Raw genomic sequence first — 27,220 nt, 5'->3', positions numbered from 1 at the left:
CAGTTGGTGAACGAACATAAAGGTATCTCTCCTGCCTCTTCTGTTGGCCATTTTTTGCAGCTGCTTAGGGGAACTCTTAAGCCACTAAAAGTCCTCTTCCCTGCTCTTAGCAGATCTCGCCTTAGGAGCCCTTTTAAGTGCTAGGAATCTTGAGGAATAGCTTTTATATTAACTGGGATTGTCGTGTCACTTTTAGGGGAAATTCTAAGAAAACGTCACGACTCTGAGAATTTTCTTAGAATTTGGCCGCTAGGAGCCACTTTTTGCACAAAGATTCTTTAGGGATACGGGCCCAGATGTTTGGAGGGGTGGTCCAACTCCTGAAACTCAGATAATTTATTTCCAATTAAATGCAGGTGTACAGCTGAGTCTTGTCATTTTGAGGTGGCTCTTCTGCAATGCATGTGTCCTATGTAGAGGCCAGAGCACTCCTCATAGCGCTGCAAAGCAGTGTTATTACGTTTTTGGGGGTGTGTTTTTGTCAATCAAAAAAAACACCCTTGTTGTCAAGCAACAGTGTATGCTGTGCAGTGCTGTGTGCCGTCTCAGTTTTCAAATCTCCTTTTTTGGTATTTCCTTATTCTAAATGTGCTAGCAAACATGCTTGTGCAGGAACACAGCGGGTAGATGTGGGCAAACTCAGTGGGTGTGTGAGCACAGGCCTGACACACATTTTACCCTTTGGGGTCTGTAGCAAAGTGGGTGAGAAAACCTTTTGTGCAGAGTTAAAAGCCTGATACCTTTAGATAACATACTTGTTTTGATTTAGCCATATCTCATATGTATTCTGTAATAGGCAAACATGTACTATCCCGGGTTTATGTTTTGTACTTTTACAGATTATATATTAGAATATATATATATATATGTATATATATAATTCTGACAAGTTTGTTAAGTAAGTTAACATGTTATTTAATTCAACTGTTAATCTGTGTAGTTTGAATTCACCTTACCTACCTGTCTTCTAGGAACAAAAGGAATAAATGTAGTTTCACTTCCTGTATTTATAGCTTCCTGGTTAATCTGAGGTCACAGGAAGAGACCAGATGAAGAAAGGGGAGAATCCTTGTAATTTAATAAAGCTGATTTTAGAGTGTTTATAGAGAAATGAATGTATTGTTGTAATATGTATTGATTACGCCGCAGAGTTTGTATTGCTAGGAAGGAGTAGCAGTATAGGACTGAGTAGGGAAATGTTTGCTTTACCTACCTAATGGAATAGTCCAGGGGTGAGATTGTTTGGTTAAGTGGACTATTTAAGCAGAAGAATGCAAGTGTTCGAGGAAAAAGGAGCAGGTCAGTGTAGCTGTATGCATGTGATCTTAATTGCCGTTGAGTTAAGTTCAGTTATGTTTATTTGAACTGAGTTAACTATGGAGTTGAGTTTCTTATTTATTTTTGTAAATCTTGTTTGGTCACAAAAATGGTGAATAAATCACTCACTACACTGGACACCAGCTATGTCCTGCCCTTCTTCAGCCACTTAGGTCAAGTTCTACCACAGGGTGCCTTTGATTTTCTTAAGGAGACTCTAGTATGGGTTGTCCACAGAAAACTGAAGGGGGGCCAGTGGGGTAAAAATACTGTGGAGGCTGTGTGCCAGTGATTCATTGGGCTTTTTTTTTTTTTTTTTTTTTTACCACCTGGTTTAGTGTTTTTTAACCAACTGTGGTAAAATTATTGTACCATACTGATATACTGTTGGTGAGAATGCTCTCAATAGTAGAGTAGTTGACATTGACTAGTATCCTGGGACACAGGTGAGCTTTCTTAAGGCCTTTTTAAATAGGAGAACGATCAGGCACGATTCAGTTATTACATAAAATGAACCTGAAGTTTGGGTCTTTACATCTGTCAAGAATATTTCAGTAAAGACATCAAAGTGGCTACTTAAATTAAATATAAAGTTTGAAAACAGGTTTGTTGACAATCCACAAACATTGCAGCAAGGAAATTTCTAAGGAATTTTTACATTTCTCTTTGTAATTGTGATTCTACACCTGCTCCTCAGGGTGGAAATTAGCTTCATCTGCGCTGGATGGATGGATGCAGCAAAATCTCTCAAAAAGAAGCTGGCTCTCCCCTTGATTGTTGCATTAATCTTCATTCTTCTATTCAGTGTGAATATGCCAAACAGCAACAACAACTCAATCCCCAAACCACATGGGCCACCAGTTGTTTGCTCCTTGGGAGTATCTGAGCAGACCATCACCCCACTCAAAAATACCAAGCACTTACTGGTGTCAGCATACGTGGACCAGAGAGTGAAGGATTTGGATATACGCATCATTGGCATATTTAAGAGAGACTCCATACAGCCCCTTCACTGTGCTTTTTGCTGCACAAATTTTTTAAGTAAAACCACTCCAGCAACAATTTTACAACATTCTGATCACTTTGGTTTTCCCTTCGCCACTACGGACGTCATGTGTCAAATTCCTCAGAACTGCAACGCTACACATGTCACTCTCTTGACTACACCAGACAAAGAAAGTGCATCTGACTCTACCTGGCTTCCTATACGAAACCAAAAGAGCGACAGGCAAAAGGAAAACATAAAGTTTGACTTCACAGTCTGCATCTCTAGTCTGTTTGGCGACTACAACAATGTGCTTCAGTTTGCACAGACTCTGGAGATGTACAGGTGAGTACAGTAACAGCACTACAAGCTACAGAGTGAAAACTATGCAGCAAAACTTATGTGTAACGGTTGCTGTTAATTGTAAAGCTCCTGGATTTCTTCAGTGGTCTTTCTACTTCTGTATTCAAGAGCAGAGGATAAGGTTGGCTCGCTGAACTTCAGAGTCTTTGACATTCTCACCAAAGTGAATATTTCCAATATTAGAAGTTTCGAAATATAGCAGGTGCTGATAGATATTTAAGAGTGCATCTGCACATCTAAGTGTGGAGCATAGACTGTATAAAAATGATGGAGTTTTCCCCACCCATGTTTTTTTTTTAAAAAATTTAGTTTCTTTTTGTGCTGTCAGCATTAATCTCGTTAAAATGACGTTAACACCATAACCACATTAACACGGCAAATCTCCGTTAGCAAGTTAATGCAGATTGCCCCGTGCTGCACGGTGTCAACGTGTTAGCGTGGTTAGCTTGTTAACATGTTAGCGCTGTCCAGCCCCATTCACGGGGCGATCCGCATTAACTGGCTAATGGAGATTTGCCCCATTAATGCGTGTATGGCATTAACGTCATTTTAACGTGATTAACGCTGACAGCACTACTTCCTTTATTTTTTTTTGGGGGGGGGGGGTGTTTGTTTGTTTTTATCCAAATGTGGCCACATTTGACTGAGGCCATACAAAACATCCTAACCCCTAAAGCTACCAGTATCTAAACCATCCATAAAGATCTAAGATCTGTTTTGTATCTGGATATAGACTTCCTTATAATGTTGTGTAAATGTTTTCCTTTAGAAGCTGACCCTAAACCTATCTGGCCTTTCTGTAGCTTTACAGTCAAATGTCGTCTCAAACAAAAAATCTCTGCATTTCCAGTTATTTGTTAAATGTATGCTTCTTAACTCCTCTGTGTGATATGAATGCATTTTTGTAAGCTAAATGAAATAAATGACAAAGGCATGAGTAAACTAATGAAATATAATAAGTGTAAGCCTTTAAACCTGTTACTTTGCCCCAGGTTGCTGGGTGTGAACAGAGTGGTGATCTATAACACCAGCTGTGGTCCAGAGCTCAATCGCCTGTTGCAGAATTACAGCGACGAGGGCTTTGTGGAAATGGTTCCTTGGCCCATTGACAAGCATCTGAATCCATCTCGTGGCTGGCTTCACTCACAGCACGGAGGAGACGTGCACTACTTTGGCCAGCTGACCACACTTAATGAGTGCATTTACAGATCAATGGAGCGTTCTCGCTACGTCCTGTTGAATGACATTGATGAGATTCTAATGCCATACCAGCACAAGGACCTGATGTCTTTGATGAACACGCTCCAAAATCAGCATCCAAATGTAACATTTTTTTCTAAGCTTTTCTGAATTTATTTTCAAATGTCATTCCTGCACCTGTCAAACCTAAACTGTTCTTCTACAGGCAGGAGTATTTCTCATTGAGAACCACACCTATCCCAAGAAGCCTTTTAATCAAAGTAAATGGGGACCCCTGCCTCAATGGAACGGGGTGCCAGGCTTTGATATTATGGTGCACATCTACAGAGAGGAGCCTAACAGAAATATTTACCATCCACACAAGTTAATAGTTCAGCCAAGGTGGGTTATAATGGAAGAAATGGTTGAGTGTTCGGCACTAGCATTCATTTAACCCTGAGGCATTGTGTGATTGTCCGTGTATTTATGCACCTACAGAGCAGTGCAGCAGACCTCAGTGCATGATGTGCTTAAGATGTCTGGAGCAAAGTTCAAGGTTCCACCAGACGTATGTCGGATCATTCACTCGCCAATCAGTACTCCGACCAATCCGCCACTTGATCAGCTTCATGTGGACACCCGACTGTGGGACTTTAAAGACAAACTGCTCCCCAATGTGATCAAGGTGCTGCGGAGAGCAGAACTGCTGAGATCAGAGACGCAAAACTGATAGATGATGGACAGAAACACAAATATTGAAGTTATAGGAGAAAAAAGCTGGTCAACAAAACACGGGCTGACCTATAGGGTTGGCATGGGGTGGCATGTGCCAGCCTAAAATAATCTCTTTCCATCCCAAGTCCACCCTAGTTTTGCGTATCACAATGCCGTATATTAAAATTATCTAGCATTAACACTCTGAGCCTGGCTACAAGTAACATTAAGTATAAATTCTTCAGCCCATAAAGCAAACGATTTAATTTCTTGTTGTCAGTAGCAACCATGCTTATGATTGTGCCAGAGCACACAATCATAAGCATTTTGAATCAACACCATGGCTATTTTCCGATTTCAACACAGGTGGTTGATTGCTCCACTCTAGAACTGGAATGAAGGTGAGTGTTATTAACCCTCTGGGTTGACGGACACGTCACCCCTTCAAATCACATGACCAATTTAAGCTGACATAGCTACAAGCTGCAGCCACGCATCTTCTAGCATCAGGGTCTCTATTTCAGCTTGTGTTGAAAGTCCAGACTTCAAACTATATGCAGGTTTTTACATTTTATTGATAGGTCACTAACACTGGAGTTATGATAAGAAAAAAAAGAAAGAATACTATAGTCACGTTTTGTGTGGAAAGAAACTGTAAAAACGGCATTTGGACAGCACTAAAAAGGAAAAAAAATGCCACCCTTTCCTATTGGTGGAAAAGTGTACCATGTCCTACAACAAAAATGATAGGGCAACACGTGGGATTTGGTTTTTTAGGAACAGGGAAAATTTGGGGGAGTGGCGGTGGCGAGAAAGAGAAAGCGATATCGATTAATTTTAGTTTTAGTAGTATTCTTAAACGGTTGTAAAAAACGGCAGATGCAGTGGTTGCAATTTTAGGTAAGTGGTTGTATACAACTTAATTGTTTACAAAGTTTGTACACAGGTTTTTAAAATTTACAATTTATATTTGCATTTCAGGTTATGAAAATAATTCACTAAACGTGTTTTTGGTTTTTAAAGTAAATGTTTTCCGTACTCGGTTTTTATGGGGGTTTTGTGTGTGTGTGATATTACAGGATGTAAGAACTGGATATGTGTAGGGTGGCCACCCTAAGAAAATTTCTCTAGATCCGCCCCTAACAAAATAGTCATTATGTGAGAGCTACTGCTGTAGATGAAACATGAGACAGGCCAGGTGCACCACCTTTGAACATGAACACTTTAAATAATTTACATAAGTTGTGATAGAGGAGGCCCTGGGGAGCCATAGGAAGCTACCTTCGTGAAAGACAGGTTACAGACATGCTTGGATTGTTTAATTAAGAACTTCCGTTGTCAAACTCATGGTAAACTTCCTCGTTATACTAGTCGCAGATTGGTTTCTTACGACATTCTTTTCATTCTTATACCACGGTTCTTTCCTTCATGTACTGTAGTGACTTATATACATGTTACAGGAATGCTTTTACACATTGTGAGCTAATCTTATTAGCGTTCTTGCAGAGAGTTACATGAGAAGATTGACCCTAGTCTTAAACATGGTGATATATATAAAACTCAGCTTAGTATGAAAACTGTGAACTTGTGAAATTAAACACTGGTCTTTTTACTGTGTCAGGAAAAAGGCATGTTATTTTACTACTGTTTAGACTCTATGACCAAACAAAGCAACACTCCCCATCAGGTCTACACTGATTGCAGACTGGAGGTAATTGTGATGCGTTATTTTTGCGTGTCCACATAAGGCAGGTAGAAGGTGTGTCACTGCTTTCACAGATCAGAATAAATATGATTTTGTCACCATAACGCAAAAATGTTAATACAATTTTGTAATTGTTTCCTTGTTAGTCGGCAAAGAGTGATAGTGGGAAACTCAAAAACAGAGCAAAAACATCATGTGAATTTTGTGACCACAGTAGTGTGTGTGAGATTGCTGAGAGATGGAGATGCCTTCCAGAGAAAAGCAAGCTTGCTTGTCAAGCATCAGAAACTACAAAGACATGTGGAAAATAAATGCATGCAGAGGATAAGCACACACCAGGAAGCACAAGAAAAACAATGGGAACAAGAACATCATGAAAGGCACAAGCTTGACTAATGCAGTAAAGTAATGCCTGCAATAAAAAGGAAGTTGAATACCACTTTCTGACTGGTTTCATAGCCGCAGACTTTCAAATCGCATTCTTCTTGTTCAAACAACAAACTGGGTTAAAAGGCTAACATCTTGTAGTCAGTTAAACAACAGTTGTTGTTGTGTTTTTTTTTAAAGGTTGCCTTAGATTTTGACATACAGATACAAATCTTACACACACAGACACACACAGACACAGACAGACAGACACACACACACACACACACACACACACACACACACACACACACACACAAAAAAAACTTGCTTAGTCCTGATTAGCTGCTGCTGATTTTAGTATTTAGCTCCAATCACTGCTGGGTTTGTAAGTACAGCCCCACAGAGGAGCTGGCATGGTTATTGTCTGTTGAGCTGTGGCTAAGTGTGGTTTAAAATAATGCAAGTAGAACTAACCATGTACTTAGTGACTTCAGATTTTTTTGTGGTCATGATCATTCACTGAAATGACCCGTTTTTATCTTAAAATGTGGCTGTAATAAAGAGTTATCCCTTATGATGAAAGAACAGCCAATGATGGGGGAATTGTTGTTTTTTTTGATTGATTGTCACAGATTTTGAGATATGGATACAAAACTTAGATAGGAGAAACCACTTCTCTTTTTTTGGCTCATTGGGTGATGCAAAAGCAAATTATGAACCCAACACTGACATGTTACCTCTTTCGCTCATGTGACAACTGTAGCAGTTTACAAAAAGAGATGACTGGTGCTTTTCAGTGTAGCTTGAAGAAGTACAAAAAAACAAAGTCCAGGAAATCTTGCTAAATATTCTGAGTACGTATACGGGGCGACCGTGGCTCAGGGGGTTGGGAAGGGCACCTGTAACCGGAAGGTCGCCGGTTCGATCCCCGACCTCTCTGTCCTGGTCGTTGTGTCCTTGGGCAAGACACTTTACCCTACCGCCTACTGGTGTTGGCCAGAGGGGCCGATGGCGCGATATGGCAGCCTTGCTTCTGTCAGTCTGCCCCAGGGCAGCTGTGGTTACAACCGTAGCTTGCCTCCACCAGTGTGTGAATGTGAGCGTGAATGAATAATGTCATTGTAAAGCGCTTTGGGTGCCTTGAAAAGCGCTATATAAATCCAATGCATTATTATTATTATTACGTATACGCAGAAAACACCTGAGACACCATGTTTTTATGTAAAATTATTTTTTAAGTTTATAGGACAGGATTTTTAGGATTTTCTATCATTTTTCTTAGTTTAGCTTTCAGTTTTTGTTCAGTTTTTTTTAAGTCTGGTGGATCCACTGTGAACTCAAATAGTAATTAAGTGGATTTATATTAGTCTATAAAACACATCAGCCCCAAACAACATATATTTCCTGTGTGTTTTGCATATGTATTTCTTGTGCTTAATATACAGTGGCTTGCAATCGTATTCGGGAATGGTTTAAAACAAAACATATCCATGTGTTAGAATGTCCCAGTCAAAGTCCAGATCTAAATCACATCGAGAATCTGTAGCAAGATCTGAAAACTGCTGTTCACAAACGCTGTCCATCTAATCTGACTGAGCTGGAGCTGTTTTGCAAAGAAGAATGGGCAAGAATTTCAGTCTCTAGATGTGCAAAGCTGGTAGAGACATACCCTAAAAGACTGGCAGCTGTAATTGCAGCAAAAGGTGGTTCTACAAAGTATTGACTCAGGGGGCTGGATAATTACGCACACCCCACTTTGCAGTTATTTATTTGTAAAAAATGTTTGGAATCATGTATGATTTTCGTTCCACTTCTCACGTGTACACCACTTTGTATTGGTCTTTCACGTGGAATTCCAATAAAATTGATTCATGTTTGTGGCTGTAATGTGACAAAATGTGGAAAAGTTCAAGCCACTGTAGATGTACTGTGTCTTCCTGTTTACATTGCATCTGGACCCACTCCACTTCCTTTTGTTGACACTGAACCTATTAGATCAGTGAACACCTCCTTATGTGGAGGATTTTAGATGAACTGAAAAATTCTAAATCAGCCTGTAGTTGAAATGCTTATGAATCACTTTTCAGCTTTTCTTTTGGTAAAAGATGAAAAATGTCCCACAGATGCAAACACCACACACGCATTAATAATATAAGTCCAATATTATATTATTTGTATCTTTTTTCTGTCCCTGCCAGTGCAACAACTGCCTCAAAATGAAATTCCCATTAATGTCAGCTTCATGCTTAGTCCCAATTAGCCAGAGCTGATTTTAGCATTTAGCTCCAAGCACAGCTGGGGTTTTAAGTACAGCCTCACAGAGGAGCTAGTATGGTCTGTCAAAATGTAGTTTCAGTATGAGTAAAACAGTGCAACCAGAACTAAATATGAACTGAGTCAGTAACCAAGTCTTTTTTTTCCACACTAATTTTAACAAGTTCACAGACAAAGGTAAAACATGCCTCATTCAACTGAAATGGCCCATTTTTATCTTTAAATGTGGCTGTAATAAAGTATAAGCCCTTATGATAAAATAACAGTCAGTGCTGGCGAGTGAGTAATTTTATCTCTGTAGGGACATCTGCTGGTGGAAAACTGGGTCGTCGACCAATGGAATCACTTCTAATGACAGCCGTTAAGTTACTTTCATTATCACTACAAGTATAGCTTTCAGTTCACATATTCAGTTCACAACATAGCTCTGCAGCTATGAATGCTTTTAAACCATCACCAAAATTTTGGTGTTATGTTGCAATATGTTGCATGAAGCTTGATAACACAAGTAGAAGTTTTATTCCCCATCTTGATGTTTAAGTTGCTAGTACTGGGTTGGACTTAATTTCTCATGGTAGACTCAACAAGGTGCTGGAAATGTTCCTCAGAGAATTTGGTCCATGTGATATCATGACTAAGTGTGGTTTAAAATAATGCAAGTAGAACAAACCATGAACTTAGTGACTTCAGTTTTTTTTGTGATCATGCTCATTCACTGAAATGACCTGGTTTTTCTAAGAAATGTGGCTGTAATAAAGAGTTATCCCTTATGATGAAAGAACAGCCAGTGATGGGGGAATTGTTGTTTTTTGATTGGTTGTCTTAGATTTTGAGATATGGATACAAAACTTAGATAAAAGAAACCCCTTCTCTTTTTTGGCTAAAAGACTGGACATGACAGTGAATAAGTAAAACTTTATTTATATAGCACAGTTCAATAAATCAAATAACAAAGTGCTTGACAAGAGCCAACAATGGATAAAAAAATCAAAACAAGAGAAAGCAATAGAAAGTAGATTTAAAGCATGACAGAATTGCTGCTGCAGCTTTCATTTTCTAACCATTATCATCCACTTTTCCTGTTGTCTATTTCCTGTTGTGTAGTTTCCTGTTGCTGTTAGCCCATCTTTTACAAGGGGCGTTTATCAATATGCGTACTTGTGCGCACTTGCGTTCTCGTGTACTCGTGATACGTCATCAGTCGGAGACCAAGTACTGTTCCAATTCGAAGTACGCATCACGCCGAGAACGCGAAAAAGTCCCGGATGTGTTCTCGATCCGCCCATTTTATCGAGCATGCATCGGTGTAGACTTGGGACAGCTATATATCCCAGAATGCATTTCGTCCAAAACTCAACAGCGGACTCCCGGCACATCGTCCCCCCCCCCGCTCGCGGACTTCTCACTACTCAGGTTAAAGAAACCCCAGCAGCTGTCTATAGTATTGAGTGTCCACTAGAATAGAAATAAAAGCGTTGTAACATCTCACCTGCTTGTTTTTATTAAGGTATGTACACGTATGTACATGTACACTATTTTTATTAATAGAGGTTTCACTACTGAGGTTAAAAATGATATATAAGTCACTTAGATCATTTCTAAATGTTAATGTTTGGTTTATTTCAGTGTTTTATTTGTTCCTGAGTAAACCGGTTTGGCTGTGATTACAGTTAAGCTTCATCACATGTTACTCACAGTTAAATTAAGAGGGGACGGCAGTAAAAACTCCGGACCTGTGACATCATCACGTACGCTGGTGTTCCGACTGTACAAATCACGAGTCCGTGCTCGCGTTCTCGGCGGGTACGTACTCCCGTGCGTTCTCGGCGAGTACGTACTCGCGTACTTGGGCATTGATAAACGGCCAAGGTGTGATGTGGTGTCTGTTCACGTTGAAATGAAAACCTTTCTAAAATATAGATACACTCTACTTATCCCAACATTATTTGTAAATATGTATCTTATGTTCTTTCAGCTGGTATTTCAATTAAACAACGTTAAATGATTCCTTGTGTCCATGAGCCAGCGCTGTTGCCTCACAGCATGCAGTTCGATTTTTTTTCTCTTCTGAGTTTGGCCTGATGGTGGAGTTTGCATGTGTTACTCGTGTTTGCGTGGGCTCTCTCCGGATTCTAGCTTCCTGCCACAACGAATCAGTCCTCGGCCTACGACAACGGGGATAGGCTCCAGCACACCTGCAACCCTGATAAGGATAAGCGGAAGAAAATGGATGGATGGTACTGTTTACATTTCCTCTGCTATGTGTTAGTCAGTTTGATAACTAATTAACCCAAGTGGGGTGTGCCGTTAGCCTTATGAAGGAGTATTAAGGCAACATTAAGAAAAAAAAAATGATCGATGATCTCGAGATTAAAGTCGTAATTCTATTTTCAGAAAAAAAGGTCGAAATGAGCCCTCTAAGTTTGTGGAATCGTACTTCAGAATCAGTTTTAGTAAAAAAGGACAGGAAATTCTTTCTCTTTCAGCACATAAACACAGTGTGGTAATGGTGCAGAAAGCTCTATCTGGCCAGAGAAAAACACACAAATGTGGAAGAGTGGATTTGCACAACAGGAAATGGCCCGTAACGGAAAGATTTCGAATTTTTTTCCGAAATAAGTTTTCGACTTTATTCTCAAAATGATCAACAATATTTTTTCTTAATGTGCCCCAAATTGTACGTCGCATTTAGCTGTGTGTAGTTGGTGTTGCGCGATAAAGCTTAGAGAACGATCAGAGGTGAGTGCGTCTATACTGCGCAACGCAAAAAAAAAACAACTAAAACAAAACAAAACCAAAAAAAATAAGCCCACTTCTCCACAACGTTTTGTGCGATTCTGCAATTCGTTTTTTCCCCCTGAATGATTTCCGCTAATAATTCTGACGTATGACAAGGACTTGCTCACGCCCGGATAGAGAAGAAGACTCCGAGTGCACTTGCAGATCAACGGATTCAAAGGTTAACTCTTTCTCGAGTAGTGGGCACAACCGGAGGAACATACTGACCACAGTTCAGCCTCGAGTGAGTTACCTGCTGAATGGTGAATAGTGGCTTTAAGTTGATGTTTAAGTTAATACAAATATTCAAATTCGAATACTCCGAGTATTTATGTTATATTAGATTTCGATGTAACTTAAATAGCGTTTTCATGTGTCCTGAAGTTTATAGCATACACCCATTAGTGAATTCATTGCATTTGCACTATAATTTCCCTAAGACATTATATTACACACTATAGCATTCTTTTTATTTATGTATTTTTTCATGGGACATTCACTTATGAATTACAAGAAACATATTATGGCAGTAACATGAAGTCTGCATTCACTGTAGGACACGTGCAATTTTTTTTTGTTAGCTTGTACTGTAGAGATTGATGTTGCCTCCAAACTTAAACAGGATACTGAGTAGAGTCAGGGTTGAAGTGGGATTTGCCATGTGTGGGAACTCTGTGATCAGTTGTAGTGGCTCAGCTTGGCGAAAAGAACTCACAGCTTCTACTTAAGTAACGAAAGTCGGTACTTTTGCCACCTCTGCATATAACCCCTCTATAAATCCTGTTGACTATAGCCTATGTACCAATAGAGGCAAAGATATTAGACATTTAAAAATAATAGTTAAAAAAATAGAATGCAAACACGCAGAAACAGTGACATTTTTTAACAAAACCTTGAACTGTGCATAGGAAATCATATAGTTGAAGAAACTGTTTTTGTTATTATTATAAACATTTGGTGTTTTTTTATGGGGTTTTTTGAATTTGCACCACTAAGTGTAAGTCTAATATATGTTTATGATTGTTGTTTGATTTCAAATCACTACTCTAGGGTCCTTACCTACCTTACATACAAAACCATTAGCTAATTCCTCCGTAATCTGCAGGTTTGAGCAAATAGTTTTTGATGGCATGGATCAAGCAGAAAGAAAACAGTGTATACATGCTTTATTTTTCAAATGTACTATTGTATACTGAAAATATAAAACGGTACATTAGTATATGATATTGTAAGTTTCAAACTCTACAATAATACAACAAAGGTTCAGTATAACAGGCCTTCCTGGAAACTCACCAGGTTGGAAAATAAAATAAAGAGACTCTATGCCATGGGGGTTTTTTTTCCATGCCATTACCAGCAGGATGTAGTCCAAAGATTGCTCATATGCACACTTTCATTATGTTGCTTGCTCTGCAAAACTATGTAAACTGTTCAGGTTTCAGGCTCATAAACGGGGGTAAAAACATAGCAACACTTAAAAAGGTATAAAATGGTCATAGAGCAATGCAGGCTGGAAGGAAAAGATAAAGAAATGAGGAGTGGCTCACAGCGCAGTACTGAACAGGTGGCACTTTTGGCATCTGTTATTTAGGGTTTATATTTCTTTCACAATCTGGAGGCCTATATGACAGTAAGAAATTTAATTTTCTCATTGCCTTCAATAGTACATATTTTAGAAGATTTATTAATGATATTATCTTTTTTGCAACAAAGGAAGGTTCCCCTTCTACGGAAGAGGATTAGGGCCACTGGAAAGAAAAAAAAAAAGAATTCTGACTTTAATCTCAGAATTCTGACTTTTTTCTCAGAATTCTGACTTTAATCTCAGAATTCTGATTAAAGTCAGTAAATGCATAATGATTAACACAAAATGCATATAATTTAAAAAAAAACGCACTTTACCTTTGAGAAAAGTCACTGCTGACATGAGGGAAATGAGATGAGGAGGTCAATGTAAACAATACGCTTAACAGATGGTAGCTCTGTGAGTCCACATGAGCTCATGCGGCACTCAGGTCGGCTCAGCTGTTACTGGAAAACATACGTATACAGCAATAAGTTTGCTCATATTAAGGTTATGGCTCATAAACCAAGTAAAATTTTATTCAAGTTTTTTGCTCGTCTTGCAGATTACTCGTATGTCAAGTTACTCTCAATCTGAGGTTACACTGTAATGTGTAACTTGGCTCTTAAACCATATAGTGCTCCAAATTTAAGGAATAAAGTATGTCAGTAAGAATTAAGCCATTTTTATTCTCAATGCCTGCCCCTGTCAGATGGTGGTGCGTGCTAAAAATGGTGCTGTAATTTGTGGTGTGTGTTGTCATTTTGATAGTGATTTTTGCAACCTGGAGCATTGCGCAATGGCCGCTCCAGTTGAGTCAATGACATGACTATATGATTGCATCACTTATCACCATTTTAATCATATTCTAGTACAGAAGCCCTGAGCTATATAGATATACAGAGGGAGATATTGCAGCAATCTTTTTTAAAATGTGACTTTCTGGAATAACTTTACAAAAAAACACTTGCCAAAGTCTTATCTTCTGGTTTTGACTTCTTCTCTTCCTATATCAGTGCTGCCGTAGTGGTATTGTCTGAGTGGCAACACCTAACGCTCAGTAGACTACTGCAGTGGCTTCCTGCACCTTAACAGTGGACAATAATAGAAGTGTTTGCATAATGAGGTTGTGGGGGCATGTAAAGTGAACAAAGTGGAGGTTATAGCAACTCTTTCTGTGTATCATTGTCCAGGGCTTGGTGAGTGATATCTTTAATGGGAACTCTGCACTTGTTGAGTTTATGTATTACATCTGTGGATGTCTTGCTATGACTGTTCAAAATTTCTGCCATGACAAAGGTTTGTAGCATTATATATAAGTTTATACCTGTGCTGAGCATGGCAAAGTATCTGAAGGCCAGTGTTGGGTAAGTTACTTTAAATTAGTAACTTAGTTACATTACTAGTTACTTCTCTAAAAAAGTAACTCAGTTACTTCAAGTTACTCGTTACTTTCAGAGTAACTAGTTACTAGGGAAAGTAACTTTGGTTTTACTCAGAATTCTCTTGTTAATGTGTTGCTTCCGTAACTGGATACCCAGCCAGACTGCCAGTCTTCTAGCTTGCTTACTTGCCACAAGTGCACTGTGTCACCTACCAATAGAAAGGAAAAAATAATGTGCACATTTCCACGAGAGAAATCCCACGCCTGGACCGTCGTTGACCGCCGCATGATTCTAGCCTGCTTTTTACATCCAACACAAAAACTGCAGTCGTGGTGCTTTTGATTGTACTCAGAACTTGGAAATTCTGCCTTCTGAATAGGAAGATGTAGGTAACACCAGACTGCAGATGAGCTGCATACAGAGCTGGACTGGGACAAAAAAATCGTCCCGGGCATTTTGACTGGAGACTGGCCCACCATTATAGGAAAAATCATAAAGCCTTTGAATGAAAATAAACACTGTTGTGACAGTGATGTACACTGTTCTGATGGTATATATGTATCAATCTATCAATTGTTTGTTGTAAGACTCAGATAATTATTTTTTTAAAAGCTAGATATTTTAAATGAGAATAAGAAAGAAAAGTATTTCCTTGTCCCCCCCCCCTTTCCCTGTTAATGCCCTACCTGGCCCCCTGGCATAACTTTGCTAGATCCGCCCCTGCACAGTTACCAGCTGTCAGCTACTTAGAAAAGGATCCTGGTGTTATTTGTCTCTCAGAAACAGTTCATAACTTCCCTTCAACTCATTCATGTCACCTAAAAGGTAAACCTGTTTCTCCATCACCTGTTCAGCTCTGATGATTCAGTAAGGACATCTCCTGGTTTCATCTTCATGTTTCCCTCTCACCAGATAACCAAACCGACATCATGACCAGCAGCTTTACAGCTGTGGCTCCAGCAAACATCAGCTGATACTAGAAATTAATATTAAATAAATTCTAACAACAGCTGATCAAGCTTAAACGTGCTGCTGTTGTTTAACGCGACATCCGCTGGTTTCCTCTTTCTGGCGCAAAGTGGGCGATAAATAAACAAGAGAGAAAAGCCGATCAGCTGATCATTGATCAGTTTCGTGATTGAAGTAGAAACAGGAGAGGGAGGGGGGAGAATGAGAGAAGAAGAGGCAGCTGTGCAGCTTCAGCTTTGTGTCTTTTTCATTGTAGCTGAAGTCCGGGACAAACTGTGTTCCTTTTCACCTCAGTATGAAACGCGTAATATTTTCTCTGAATATGAGATGATTCTGTTTTTTAGGGGACGGTTGGCAACTCTAATAATTAACCGTATGAACAAAATAAAGTTCAACATCAGTAACATAGCACCCACCCAGCTGTATAGAAACTCTGTCATGCTAGCTAGCACGCAGTACGAAAAAGTCAGCATACCGGAAATAAACTCTACCTAAACTTGGTTTATATCTGACTCCGATAGACTGCAGGTCATAACTTCTTACCTGAAGTTCAGTTCACCTGACACGCGGACCGGCGGCCGCTTCGGGTCTCTCCTCTTGCCTCCCTTTTCCTTCATCCACTTGCTGGCCTCCACCACTTGCTAATGTTATTGAATCTGTGGAAGCTCCGCGATATCCACCACACGAAGTAACGAGTAACGAGCCTATCTAAATCCCAGTAACGAGTAACGCGTTCCTGGTTTTGGCATAATAACTAGTTACCGTGCTCGTTACCACAATAACGTAGTTACTGTAACGCGTTACTTAATAACGCGTTAGTCCCAACACTGCTGAAGGCTGATGGCTTCTTGATCCGCTCAGATTCTAGTTACAGGTTCTCACAGGCTGCCATAACCTTCCCACTTAAGATCCAACTCCACAGGGCTGAGGGAGAGGAAAGTTTGTTGCAAAAGCTGAGTTGACCATTTTTGCACCCATCCCAGACGTGTCTTGATGGCAGCTAGACCCCCTGAATGCAGGAAAGGAATGGTCAGTCAGGCCAAGCTATGCTACAACTCATTATCAAGTGCTGCATACATTTTGAGTCCAACTTGTCTGTAATCTGTGGGCTTGTCCAGGTATAGGATTTCTGTTGCTGAGCTTCGCAGGCTGGAATCCTCCCAAAAGTGGTGCATTGACAGAGTTAGTGATCATCTTTGTTTTAATAGGGACAAAAGACCTTAAATGATACTTTCTTGGGATAAAGGAGGATTTACATTGACAAAGTGGTAAATTGCACCCTGTTGCAGAATATCCCAGATGAGCAAAGGGCTAAAGACTTGAAGGAACTAAATCTTGACAGAGACAAACTCCCTGTGGATAGAGCTCTGGATTTAAAGTGGTGTTTTGAAACGGTTTCATTTAACTTAAAAATGGAAGTGCCAAAAAAACCCTGTACTAGACATGGAATGTTATCAATATCTAGTTCTATTTACAATCCACTAGGTTTTTGGTTTTGGGGGGTTTTTTGCACCAGTTCTGCTGCCTCCCAAAATAAAAGAAAGAGCTTTGCAAAACCAAAGTTGGATGGGATGAAGTAATACTAGAAAGCAGGTTGAAGAAGTGGAAAGGTTAGCTGAGTGATTTACAGATGGCCAATTTTATCTTTAAATGTGGCTGTGATAAAGTGTTTTTATCCCTTATGATGAAAGAACAAGCAATTCTAGCAAGTGGGTAAGTTGCTTCAATTAATGTTTTGTGTTTACAAGACTAATAACCTCTTAACTCATATTTTATTGTTTTACAATGTAATTCCTAAATACACAACTACAATTGGTGGATTGAAGCAACTTTTCTCCTAAACTTGAAAAACCGGGTAATCAACCAGTAGAATTAATTCCTGTAGGGACATCAGAAAACCAGTAATCAACAGTAGAATTAATTCTCATTTCATTATCACTACAACTATAGCTTTCAGTTCACATATATCATTCTCAACATAGCTCTGCAACTATGAATGCTTTTAAACCATCACCGACATTTTGGTGTTATGTTACAATGTGTTGCATGAAGCTTGATAACACAAGGGGAAGTGTTCTTCCCCATCTTGGCGTTTAAGTTGCTAGTACTGGGTTGGCCTCCCTCAGGGTTGCTTTCTTTCTCACAGTAGACTCAACAAGGAAACATTCCTCAGTGAAGGTTGTTCATGCGATATCATGACGGGACATGATAGAAATTAAGTAAAAATTTATTTGTATACCACCATTTAAGATATAAAATCAAAAAGTGCTTGACAACAGCCAACAATTAATTTAAAAAATAATAATAAAATAAAACCCCAGAGAAATTAATGGAAAGCAGATTTAAAGCATGACAGAGTTGCTGCTGCAGTTGTGTGGAACCTGGTTCCATTAGGAATTTAAGGTGAACTTGTTCAACAAATACAGATACAGTCACACAAGCAGATATTAAAATAACATTTTACTGGACTGATAAGAAAATGAGCTGTAGGTAGCGCAAAATCCTGATATGAGAAAAGGAATAGAAAGGACCTACTGCCCACCAAAAAAATAAAAAAAAAGATGAGGAAGGGGGAGTGACTGTATAGAAGCACAGGGCTGACTCTGGGCGCAGGTCCAAGAATTAGGAAATGGAAAAAATCCCACTGTCATGGAGGAAATACAACGAGAACAAACAAGGTAAGGAATGATTTTGAGAATAGGCAACGCCAAAACTCGAGTAAAAAAGAACATGCGATAGCAGATAGTACTTGAGGACCAAGATTTAAGAAGCTCATAAACATTTACAGTATACTATCTCATTTAGATTTTAGTACCAAGGAAGACGGTTTTAGTACCAAGGAAGGAAATGATTTCTCTTTCAGCACACAAACGAACAGCTTCTCCGGTCTTTATTTTGAGCGTTTTCTGCGTTTTATTCTATTTTTATCGAATGATTTCCGCTAGTATTCTGACGTCTGACAATGACTTGGTCACGCCCAGACAGCAAAATCAAGTAGAAAAAGAGCAGCAGAGAAGAAGGCTCCGAGTGCACTTGCAGACACACGGATTCAAACTCTGTTTCTCGACTGGTGGGCACAAACGGGGAACATACTGGCTACACTTCAGCCTCGAGTGAGTTACCTGCGGAATGGCGAATAGTGGCTTTAAGCTGATGTTTGAATTAATACAAGTATTCTAATTCGACCACTAATAGTGTTTATCTTCTATTCGGGGAGACATAAATAGCGCTTCTTGTGTCCTAGCGTTTATACCATACACACATTGACTTCATTGTATTTGCAATATAATTTCGCCGAGCTATTTTACAACACAGTATAGCATTCTTATTTTATTTTTTTAATTTTTTCTCGGGACATTATGTAGTTCACCTATGAATTGCAAGAAACATATGGCAGTAACATGAAGTCTGCATTCACTGCTGAAGTTCAGGCATTCTTCTGTAAAAGTTGAAGCACTTCCCGGAAAAGTTGAAGTACTGTGCAAAAGTACAGCCACTGAAATGTACTCAAAGGAAATAAGAAATAGCTCCTTGCAGAACTATTCTACTAACCGTGTTTGTACAAAGGTAACTGTAACTTGTGCTCATTTAATATGATAATAAAAATAATTTAGTACGTGAGAACACAAATACTATTCAAATGAAGGGACTAGGTTTTTATCTGTTATGTAGAACACATGCATTTTTTTTTTAAAATTGTGAGCTTGTACTGTAGATGCTGACATTGCCTCCACACTTAAACAGGATATTTTGAGTAGAGTCAAGGTTAAAGTGGGATTTGGCATGTCGGGGGGGGGACTCTATGACTCAGCTTGGGGAGAAGAATCACAACCCACAACAGGGCCATTGTTTGGATTTTGAAACACTGACTAAGGCCAGCCCTGAAATCCTTTTGATTTTCACTTGATGATAACAAAAACTTTTCAAAGGTATTTACTATATTTTTTAGTGAAATTAATATAAAATCTCAAACTTTATACGCTACCTAAAGGTTGAGATCTCAGAATAATGCTGAAATAAACCAGCAGTACAATTTTATTCTTTGTTCCTATTTTTTTTTATTTTAAGCAGCAGGAATGAAATCTTTTAAAAAAAGTGAAAATCTTGATTAGCTATTTGTTTGTGAGACAGTATGCTGACGGTACTTAGTTCAGTTTAAAAACTTTACCTGCCCTGGCCTCATAGTTTTTGCTTTTATTGCACTATAATGGCCCCTTTTAAACTCTGTCAATTCTTACCTATGTTTTTTTTTTAATTGATCCACCCTTCAACTTTCCTGCTCCTTTGGTGTTGCACCAGGCTGCTCTACTTTTCCTCTCCTCTTGTCTCATCTCTCTTGGTTATAAGAAGAATGCCGTCATCATGTGTCAATCAAGCTTCATCGAAATGTATAATTTGATGTGATTATTAGGTATTTAAGACATGAACCAACTTAATTTATAAAATTAACATCTATCATCTTCTTTATGGCATGCTCTGAGTACACAGACATGCATGTCTTTGAATAGTGCAACAAATATGAAGGTACACAAAATACACTCAGTGAAAGGGATAATTTATTCAGTTTTGAAAAACAAAATGACATCAGTGACACAGTGCACACATAATTTTGTATTGAATCCTGGCCCTAAAAAATACGTCAGGGTTTTAAAGGTTACTATAGTAATGCACACTATTTACACATGGTGTAAATCCACAAAAATGTGGCAAAGATCATGTTCACTAAGAAAACCTACTGAAGCTCACATCAGAAATTATTGTGGGTTGTGATTTTTATTTTTTTTTCCCCTATGCTGAGCCATGTACTATTGTATACTTGAACATTAGTATATGATATTGTAAGTTTAAAACTCTACAATAATACAACAAAGGTTCAGTATAACTGGCCTTTTGGAAACTCACCAGGTTGGAAAAGAAAATAAAGAGACTCTATGCCATGTTTTCTTTTTTAAAATAACTTTCCAAAACAATTGCTTATATTTCCCACAACATTTGTGTGACATTACCAGCAGGATGTAGTCCAAAGATTGCTCATATGCACACTTTCATTATGTTGCTTGCTCTGCAAAACTATGTAAACTGTTCAGGTTTCAGGCTCATAAAAGGGGGTAAAAACACAGCAACAAAGGTATAAAATGGTCATAGAGCAATGCAGGCTGGAAGGAAAGGCTAAAGAAATGAGGAGTGGTTCACAGCGCAGTACTGAACAGGTGACACTTTTGGCATCTGTTATTTAGGGTATATATTTCTTTCACAATCTGGAGGCCTATATGACAGTAAGAAATTTAATTTTCTCATTGCCTTCAATAGTACATATTTGCTTTTTTAAATATACCAAGCTTAGAAGATTTATTCATTATATTATCTTCTTTGAAAACAAAGGAAGATTTATTTGCTTTTCACCTTTCAGGCTCTGTACAGGCTTCCATTCTTGATTAGTAGCAGTTGTAGAAGGCAATACTTGCAGTTACAGTAATACCTTGGTTTACGCTTGTGATTCAGTCCTCAATGCTGCTTGCAAACCAAAAAACTCATATGTCAAAGTGAATTTCCACATAAGAAATAATGGAAACTCAGATGGACCGTTATATAAATCATTCACCCTAATACATATTTCTGAAACAAGTACACAATGATTAACACAAAATGCATATAATAAAGTAAAAACAAAAACTAAACCTGCACTTTACCTTTGAATAAACACGTTGCTGACATGACGGTTAGGGTGGAGGACGATTGTTGCTTGATTATTGCTATAAACGATATGCTTGACGGATTCTAGTTCTGCGAATGAATGAACGCTTACTGAGAGCACGCATAGAGAAAGCGTACCTAACGTGGGCTTATTCTCCACATTGGGGAAAAGAACCACTGATTCACCAGCAACTGCTGGTGTGTGCTGTCATTTTGATAGTGATTTTTGTAACCTGGAGCATTGCGCAATGGCTGCCCCAGTTGGGTTGATGACATGAGTATATGATTGCATCACTTATCACCATTTTAATCATATTCTAGTTCAGAAGCCCTGAGATATGTACAGAGGGAGATATTGCAGCAATCTTCTTTTTTTTTTTTTAAGTGACTTTCTGGAATAATAATTAATCATTTCTGGAATAACTCTGCAAAAAAAAAAACACTTGCCAAATATCTTATCTTCTGGTTTTGACTTCTTCTCTATCTATATCAGTGCTGCCGTAGTGGTATTGTCTGAGTGGCAACGCCTAACGCTCAGTAGATTACTGCAGTGGCTTCCTGCACCTTAACAGCGGGCATAAATGGAAGTGATGTAATGATGTTGCGGGAGCACGCAGAGCGACCAATGTGGAGGTTATAGCAACTCTTTCTGTGTATTATCCATGGCTTAGTGAGTGATATCTTTAATGGGAACTCTACACTTGTTAGGTTTATGTATTACATCTGTGGATGTCCTGTTATGACAGTTCAAAATTTCTGCCATGATAAAGGTTTGTACCATTATATATAACTTTATACTTGTGCTGAGCATGGCAAGGAATCCCATTCACCTCTACTCTGGTCATCTTGGTCTCCGGAAGGCTGATAACCTCTTGATCCTGTAGGGTTCTAGTTACCTGGTTCTCACGGCGGTAAGGTGCCATAACTTTTCCACATTTCTCTTAAGATCTAACTCCACAGGGCTAAGGAAGAGGAAACGTTGCAATGGCAGATGAGTTTGCATAAGCTGAGTTGGCCCTTGTGACACCTGAGAGAATTAATAATTTAAGATTGTTATACAACCATTGCTTTTATGTGTCCTAATATGGTTGTCATTGTGCAGAAAGAGCTAGATCAGCTTTAGTTCCATTGCTTGTATGTGTGCTGATTAAAATACTAATGTACCTTGTGCAGACCAGACTGTTCTGTTCTATTAAAGTTCAAGATTACACACCTTTAAATGGTCATTTGAGATATGACCTATTGCAAGTTCCTGTTTTTATAGTTTAGCGAGACGCTCACTTCTGCTGTTTCAGCATGATACACATTAGTTTGTGAAAAGTCACACTCTGTATGAGCGCGACTGGAAGGATTGATATCATGCCAAAACTGTCACGTGGTTAACTGAATTATGTGTAACCTCTGTTGTCAATAAAACAGTGAGGCGGACGCAGAGGTGTCGGAGTTGCTTGTGGCAGCACTGCCCTCCTTGACGCCCTTGCAAGTGAAACGTGCACTGGTGTCTGTGTGGTTGCTTTCAGTAACAGTTTCTGTTTATCAGCAGGGTTGACTTAAACCCAACAACACCCACCCTAGGCGAGTCTTATTGGCAGCTAGACCCCCGGGGTTCCAAGACAAACTGGTTCTGTAGATCTTATAAGGTCAGTGTGATCAGCAACAATGAGCACTAATGGATGTGCTTGTTCAAATGATTGAAGACCTTTGAGGTACTTGTATTTTGTCAGAATGAATGCAGGAAAGGTCAGTCAGGCCAAGGCATTTAGCAGTGAGTGCTGCACTAATCTCAAAGGTCATTTGAGGAGGCTGCAGGTGATATCTATAATGATGTAGGCGAGCCACTGATGGTTTGTAGACCTTGGCGGTTTTCATCAAGTTCTCATCTGTGCCTTAGATACTAAGTGGCATGGCAGGGTTAGATAGGAGAATGGTATGCTACAACTCATCATCAAGTGCTGCATAAATTTTGAGTCGGACTTGTCTGTAATCTGTATAGGATTTCTGTTGCTGAGCTTAGCAGGCTGGAATCATCCCAAAAGTGGTGCATTGACTGAAGTAGTGATCATCTTTGTTTTAATAGGGACAAAAGACCTTAAATGATTCTGTATTGTGATAAGGAAGGATTTGTGCTGACAAAGTGGTAAATCCCACCCTGTTGCAAAATATCCCATTTCATAACAGTCCCTAGATCGAAGGACCAAAGTTTCTGCACAAGCCGGAAAGTGATTCCCCACCAGTCTAATGGAAAGCTCCATAGAACCAGTTGACCCTGAAGTCAAAAGTGAGTCCACAGTAAATTTTACTAAAGTAAAAGACTTGCCTGATGCTACATGTTGATTCATGGCATACTTTTCAGGCTCCCGTTGAGTCTGAGAGGAGGCTGTTGCTTAGTTCCTTAAACTGAAAACAATCTTTCATGAAGTAGGATGTAAGAGAAGAAGGCTGGAAGCCTACTTAAATAATCAACTCTGTATAAATCCTACAAAAGAAAAGAAGATAAAGAAAACTCGTATGTGTGACCTTTCTTGGCTCTTGACGGAGGCGGTCGCTTTTTTTCCTTTTCTCTCTCCCTCCCTTGTCTTTCCTGCTTGGCTTCTCATGTCTTTTGGGGGAGGGTTTTTTTTTTTGTTTTTTTTATGATTTTATGGCTGGCCAACATGATAGACGATGGGCAGGGCTGTGAGTACTCAGACTGACGTAATGCTCCTCCTGGAGCATTACGTCATGGTGGAATTTCATATGGTCAGAAAGATTTTGAGATCAGTTCTTTAGCAACAACAGTTCGACAACAATGGATTAAATACAGTTCTGTGTGAAGTTGAAGCAACTGTAATTGATCGATCCATCACAAAACTGTCTGATGATCCAAAACACTTAGAGCCATTTACTCCAAATCACATCCTCCTGATACATGAATACCTGCCTTTGTTACATGAGAGACAAAAAGACAACCAAAAGAGGAAAAATCTGAAACCTGGTATAACCTGATATAGTTATTTTAATGGATTCTTCTGCCCCCCCGAGATTCTTGGCCCCTTAGACGTGTTTGTGAAACCATTCATGATAAAAATGGACTTGAAAAACAAAGACCAACATTCTTGAAATCCCTGTAACTAAACTTTGTCTTTTACATTAGACTGTAGTTTAAAAGTGTATTTAAGTGCTTTTATTTTATTTTTTTTGTGTGTGTGTCTAAAATGGAAGTACTTTATTTTTAATTTGGCTCCTCTTTTGCTTTATAATTAGAATTGTCGTGTCTGCCATTGCACTTAGGGCCTGGTGTGTAGGAACCATTTTTGTGTTTTGCTTATTACCTTATGTGTGCCACTAGGTGTCACTTTTTGTATTTGTAAATGATTGTATGGAAGGTAGAACATTTAATTAGGGTCAGGTGTTGTTGGTTGGAAGGACCAAACAGTTTGTGACTGCGGTGATTTATGTTGGATGATGTTGGATCTTAAGATGAACTGTCAAACATCAAATGCAATCAATGGTGATTGCTTAGACTGCTTAAACAACACGGTAAATACAGCTGGAGTTATTGACTGGAGTTTCTTGTCAACTTCACCAGTCATACATTTCAGTGGCTTCAAGCGTAGGCTTAGCCTCTACACCTGTTATATGGTTGACTACATATATATTTGACTCTCACATTAAGGGGTTTCGGGGTGAAAAAGTTAATGTTCATCCTCAATCTTCGTTCTGCAAATTTGTTTGTATTATCTTAACCATAGCTCTGTAGCTAGCCACCAGGTAGCACACCATTCTATGCCAGCTAGCCCAACTTCATAAAGCATACAAACATTGGTGCTGTTTAATTTAGTGGTTTTAGAAATCGTCAGTCAGAACGTGGCATTTCATCTTTAGATGGAAACTGGCGAACTAACTTCCTGCTAACTTCAAACTCTCTTTCATGCATGCCTGGATGTTAATGTTACTGTAACGGCTGGGAGGCAGCCACACTGATCATTTACTGAAGATGAAATAATTTGGGCCACTTTTAACTCAGTGATACCACAGTGTTTATTTTGGCTATGGGAATCAAAGAAGAGTGGACCCAGGAATGGCTAATGACGTTGTTTTTATGCTTGCTGTGCAACCTGTGTCATGGGTGTCTCACGCTGATTTTGATATCACATCATGAGGCATTCGTCACAATATTTGCGGCCGATTGTGTGGCTCTCGATTTCTCGTAACTTGTCACAGCTGGGTTGAAGACACAAATGTTTGAGTGTGTCAGTTTTTAATGATATTCCAGTACAGAAACTCAGATACAGAGGACGATGCTGCAGCTGTTTAAAAATTGGAGACTTAGTTTTTCCAAAGTGTTTTTAACAATTTGCTTCTGGTTTTGATTTCTTCTCTTCCTATATCGGCACATTTGTGGCCAGCACCTATCATTCAGGAGAATACTGCAGCAGGTACCCACACCTTAATAGTGGCATTAATATAAGTGACTGCATGATGATGTTGTGGCGGTAAGCGGAGTGTTCAATGTGGAAGGCATACTGGTGCCCTTAAGAGGCAAATTAAAAGAAAGGTTAAAATATAATTCATCACAAGCCCACGTGGGGTTTTGAAACAAATTTAACACTGCCAGCTTTGCACAGATCCACAAATGTAAGCTACATTCATGTCTGTGTTTTTTCTCCGTATTCCCGTGGGCATTTTTTTTTTCTAAATAAATTTAACAGCTCGTCACCTCTCTACCAGAAAATGTACACTACCAGTCAAAGGTTTAGACACACCTTCTCATTAATGGTTTTTCTTTATTTTTGCTATTTTCGAAATTGTAGATACATACTGAAGATGTGAAATATATAAAGCAAGATTTATGGAATTATGCAGCATAGGAAAATTGATAACTTTAAATATCTCTTATACAGTCCTGTTCAAAAGATTAAAATGTCTTGAAAAATGGCAAACAAACTTATTTTGCATGGTTGGATCTTAACAAGGTTCCAAGTAGAGCTTCAACATGCAAAGAGAAGAAATGGGAGTGAGACAAGACATTTTTTGATGCAATTAAAACAATTAAACTGAAACAGGCGGTTTTACTGCTGATCAAAAGTTTAGGACCACACCAACAAAAAAGCCCCCCCTCCTAAACTGAAGTCAAAGTTCCAAACATGAAGTCAGTAATGAGTAGTTCCACGATTATTTTTGATCACTTCGAAAATTTGTTGCTGCATGCTTGATTGCAAGCCTTTCCTTGAGGTGAATGAGAACATTTCTCCAAGTGGTGAAGATGCCAGGAACTGTTGTCCATTTTTGTAAGCTTCCCTTGTCATCCATCCCCGAAGTAACAGTTCTCAACTGGATTTAGATCAGGGGAACACGCAGGATGGTACAGAAGAGTGATGTTATTCTCCTGGAAGTAGTCCCTTATTCTGCGGGCATTGTGTACTGTAGCGTTGTCCTGTTGAAAAACCCAGTTGTTACCACAAAGACGAGGGCCCTCAGTCATGAGGGATCCTCTCTGCAACATCTGGACATAGCCAGCGGCTGTTTGACGCCCCTGCAACTCCTGAAGCTCCATTAGGGAGTTGCCTTGCAACTCTGCAGTTCTGTCCATTTGATTTCCACCTACATACAAGAACAGTTCATGTGTTTAAATGAACAGATGAGACAGTTGTTGATGACAAACAATAGTCTGAAATGATCGGGAGAGGCTAAATCAGTGCACTAATATACTCAGTTTAGGTGTGCTTGATCCCCCGTCTGAACTGTCTTAATGGTCATCATCTCGTATGTTCTCCAAAGGTTGTTTGTTTTCCATTATTCCCGTCAGCAATTCATCCAACTGCTCCGTGTCCTTATTTGCAGGTCTTCCACCAGTCTTAAACCTCTCTTTTCTGGCTTTTTAACTTTTTTAATATATATTTTTAAGATGAGATAAGATAACGCTTTATTGTCATTGCACAGTC

At 39.1% G+C, this 27,220-nt stretch overlaps 2 protein-coding genes across 9 annotated transcripts in view; both read left to right on the top strand.

The window, feature by feature from the left end:
- The first annotated feature begins 1,283 nt into the window (after positions 1 to 1,283).
- LOC116326111 lies at positions 1,284 to 7,623 on the top strand. The gene is made up of 5 exons (XM_031747231.2): positions 1,284 to 1,299; positions 2,015 to 2,647; positions 3,658 to 3,988; positions 4,071 to 4,246; positions 4,343 to 7,623. Exons 2-5 carry the CDS (start codon positions 2,046 to 2,048, stop codon positions 4,572 to 4,574), a joined length of 1,341 nt encoding a protein of 446 aa, XP_031603091.2. The 5' UTR covers positions 1,284 to 1,299; positions 2,015 to 2,045; the 3' UTR covers positions 4,575 to 7,623.
- Positions 7,624 to 10,822: 3,199 nt separating this feature from the next.
- LOC116326068 overlaps positions 10,823 to 27,220 on the top strand; it is a 36,458-nt gene continuing 20,060 nt past the window's right edge. Inside the window, exon 1 of one of the 8 annotated variants that reach the window (XM_039603838.1) lies at positions 10,823 to 11,143. In XM_039603838.1, the coding sequence (XP_039459772.1) occupies positions 11,133 to 11,143 (11 nt within the window). In that variant the 5' untranslated portion in view covers positions 10,823 to 11,132. Of the gene's footprint in view, positions 11,144 to 11,701; positions 11,948 to 17,673; positions 18,281 to 18,546; positions 18,716 to 24,674; positions 24,816 to 27,220 lie in introns of those variants that run through there. The other 7 variants (XM_039603842.1, XM_039603840.1, XM_039603843.1 and 4 more) reach the window with 7 other exon arrangements.

This window comes from Oreochromis aureus, linkage group 19 (assembly GCF_013358895.1).
Source record: "Oreochromis aureus strain Israel breed Guangdong linkage group 19, ZZ_aureus, whole genome shotgun sequence".
Taxonomy (NCBI): Eukaryota; Metazoa; Chordata; class Actinopteri; order Cichliformes; family Cichlidae; genus Oreochromis; species Oreochromis aureus.
Note: the sequence above shows the minus strand (reverse complement) of the source record. Positions and strands in the feature narration are given on the sequence as shown.

Excerpts from the sequence above, each read along its gene's own strand:
- LOC116326111 (XM_031747231.2), top strand. The coding sequence starts at position 2,046 with ATGGATGCAGCAAAATCTCTCAAAAAGAAGCTGGCTCTCCCCTTGATT. Across the intron at positions 2,648-3,657 it reads CAGACTCTGGAGATGTACAG|GTTGCTGGGTGTGAACAGAG; the intron begins GTGAGTACAGTA and ends ACTTTGCCCCAG. Across the intron at positions 3,989-4,070 it reads TCCAAAATCAGCATCCAAAT|GCAGGAGTATTTCTCATTGA; the intron begins GTAACATTTTTT and ends GTTCTTCTACAG.